The 2,535-nt window shown below is 45.4% G+C and overlaps 1 protein-coding gene across 1 annotated transcript; it reads left to right on the top strand.

Annotated features, from left to right (window-relative positions):
• Window positions 1-1,238: 1,238 nt before the first annotated feature.
• On the top strand, window positions 1,239-2,189 carry LOC126491685 (vomeronasal type-1 receptor 4-like). The gene has a single exon (XM_050127519.1). The coding sequence runs from the start codon at window positions 1,239-1,241 to the stop codon at window positions 2,187-2,189; it is 951 nt and encodes a 316-aa protein (XP_049983476.1).
• Window positions 2,190-2,535: the final 346 nt, after the last annotated feature.

Genomic DNA, 2,535 nt, shown 5'->3' with positions numbered 1-2,535 from the left:
TTATGAGCTCTCTGAGGGATGTCATGTCCAGGTACACTGTTGTCTTATGAGCACTGGAAACCTGGACTCTTTGGGGGCCCCCTTTACAACAGTGCATTGAAAATAAGGGGCACTGAAGTTCCTTGCATTCTTTTTCAGTCCAAGAGCTACACCAAGAAGGTCTTCAATGGGCAAGGCACTGTGAGATATGCTTCACAGGAAACTGGCCTCAGGAACTGGCCTTCATCCTATGAGCATCCTCATCCTTGCTGTGGCTTGGAAGGTGGGATCCTTTCAGCCACAGACCTTTTAAATTTCCCTTCTTCCTTCTTCACTGTACCTTGTCTTCTGAAACCAGCATGACTCATGGCTTCTTCTGGATGTCTGCAGTTCAGTTCAAGCGGGTCAGTGTCTTGTTTTAGTCACAAATAAATGTCCGTTTCCCGATCAGCATTCAGCTGGAAATAGCATTCAGTGTGACGTCTGTGTGTGGGTTGGTGGAGTCTAGCTGATGTATGGAGGCTGAGTTCCTATGGAAAAGATACAACCAAGTAAGATGCAGACTAAGCATCGGCTTGCTAAGGGTATACTTGTGATTGTGTTAATGGGTTCAAATGTGACTGAGATGGTACAAGTAAGTCGGTCTCTGAGACCTGACAGTGTAGAACAACAATTAAGCTAGATAAAATTGTTAATAACTGAGACTCATTAACAAATGAGGAATTTTTTTTTGTGTAGAGGATACATGTGCAAACCTAGGTTCATCTGTGTGATGAGAACACTAGAGGCTTTATCAGAAATGATTGGTATTCTGTTATGTGCATGCATAGTATCAAATTTTCTCAAAAGCCAACATGCTGATTTCCTGCTTTTAACTCAGAGACAGAGCTTTACTGGTAGCCTGTAAACATTTATTTTTTAACACATTACTATAGCATAAGGAAGTGATATTGAATACTGATGAGGAAGTGTATACTCTTCCACTCTCCTGCATTCACATGCAAAGCCCAAACGTGTGTCATTGTGGTTTTTGCCAATAAAGGTAGAATTGCAGGATCCATACAACTTTCATCTTGAGGCAGGAGGAATTCAATAAGCACAAAAATTTATTCTGAGTTAATGTCTGTGCATTGTTCTCCAGGCAAAGCTACTGTAGTATGACACTGTAGTGTCTCCCTTTTCGGGAGAAGAAACCACCCCAAATCAATTGGTAAGCTTGGAGAACAGAGCAAAGCCTTGAGGACAGAACCGTCCCCCCGATGGTCACTCCAGTGTCCAGTGAAGCGCTCTCCATGTCTGCTCATAACAAAGACCTGAAAACCATTGAGGAAACTGCTCTCCAGATCTTCCTGCTTTGCCAGACTGGGATTGGAACTGTGGCCAACATCCTTCTGTTTATCCATAATTTCTCTCCAGTCTTTGCTGGCATTCAACTGAAGCCCACACAGGTGATCCTTAGCCACATGGCTGTGGCCAATGCCTTGATTCTCCTCATCACTGGGTTTCCAAACAATATGACGGTTTTTGCTCCAAGAAATCCTCTGACTGACCTCAAATGTAAACTTCAGTACTTCATTCGCCTGGTGGCTCGAAGCATAAATTTGTGCTCCACTTGTGTGCTGAGCACTCATCAGTTTGTCACTCTTGTTCCTGGTACTTGGGGCAGGATCATGCTCAGAGGAAAGGCACCAAATTTAGTGAGTTATTCTTGTTACAGTTGTTGGTTGCTCGGCATCTTAAATAATATCTACATTCCAATGAAAGTCACTGGTCCACAGAAAGCAGGCAATGACACTGATTCTAAAAGCAAGATGGTCTGTTCCACCTCTGGTTTCAGTGTAGGCATTGTCTTCTTGCGCTTTGCCCATGATGCCACTTTCATCAGCATCATGACCTGGACCAGTGTCTCCATGGTGCTTCTCCTATATAGACATCACCAGCGAACTCAGTGTATCTGTGCTCCCAATCAGGACCACAGAGGCCATGCTGAGACCAGAGCAGCCCACACCATCCTGTTGCTGGTGGTCACGTTTGTTAGTTTTTACTTCCTAAATTTTATTTGTATCATCTTTCAGACTGTTTTAATGGGCTCTCGTTTCTGGTTGAGGCATGTAGGTGAGGTTTTGGCTGTTAGCTTCCCCACCGTCTCTCCCTTACTGTTGCTCTCAAGAGATCCTAAGGATCCTTGTTCTTTGCTCTTCAAGCATTGAAAACCAGAGAAAGTAAAAATACCAAACCCATGCCTGTGGTTGGCAAGGGAGCTAACTGTCCCCATTACCAACTGTAGCACTAGGGAAAGTGGGCGTGGCTCCTCACCTGGGCAGCACAGTAGAGCTGACCCCTATGGACAAGGATGCTTGTGAATTGGCCCCGAGAACATGAGCATGGGAGATCTGGCTTTGCCCCTCATCTGCTTTGTGTTGCCATGGGTAGAAGAGAAATGCCCTCTCTCAACCCATCTCTGCCTGTGGTGGGCAGGAGAGCCAGTGTGGAGATCTTAGGAGCAGGAGAGCTGTCCCTGTCCCTTACCAACTGCAGCACTCGGGAGAGGGGCAC

The sequence above is a fragment of the Alexandromys fortis genome, unplaced genomic scaffold, assembly GCF_014885135.2.
Source record: "Alexandromys fortis isolate MF-2015 unplaced genomic scaffold, M_Fortis_MF-2015_v1.1 scaffold_267, whole genome shotgun sequence".
NCBI classification, from domain to species: domain Eukaryota; kingdom Metazoa; phylum Chordata; class Mammalia; order Rodentia; family Cricetidae; genus Alexandromys; species Alexandromys fortis.
Note: the sequence above shows the minus strand (reverse complement) of the source record. Positions and strands in the feature narration are given on the sequence as shown.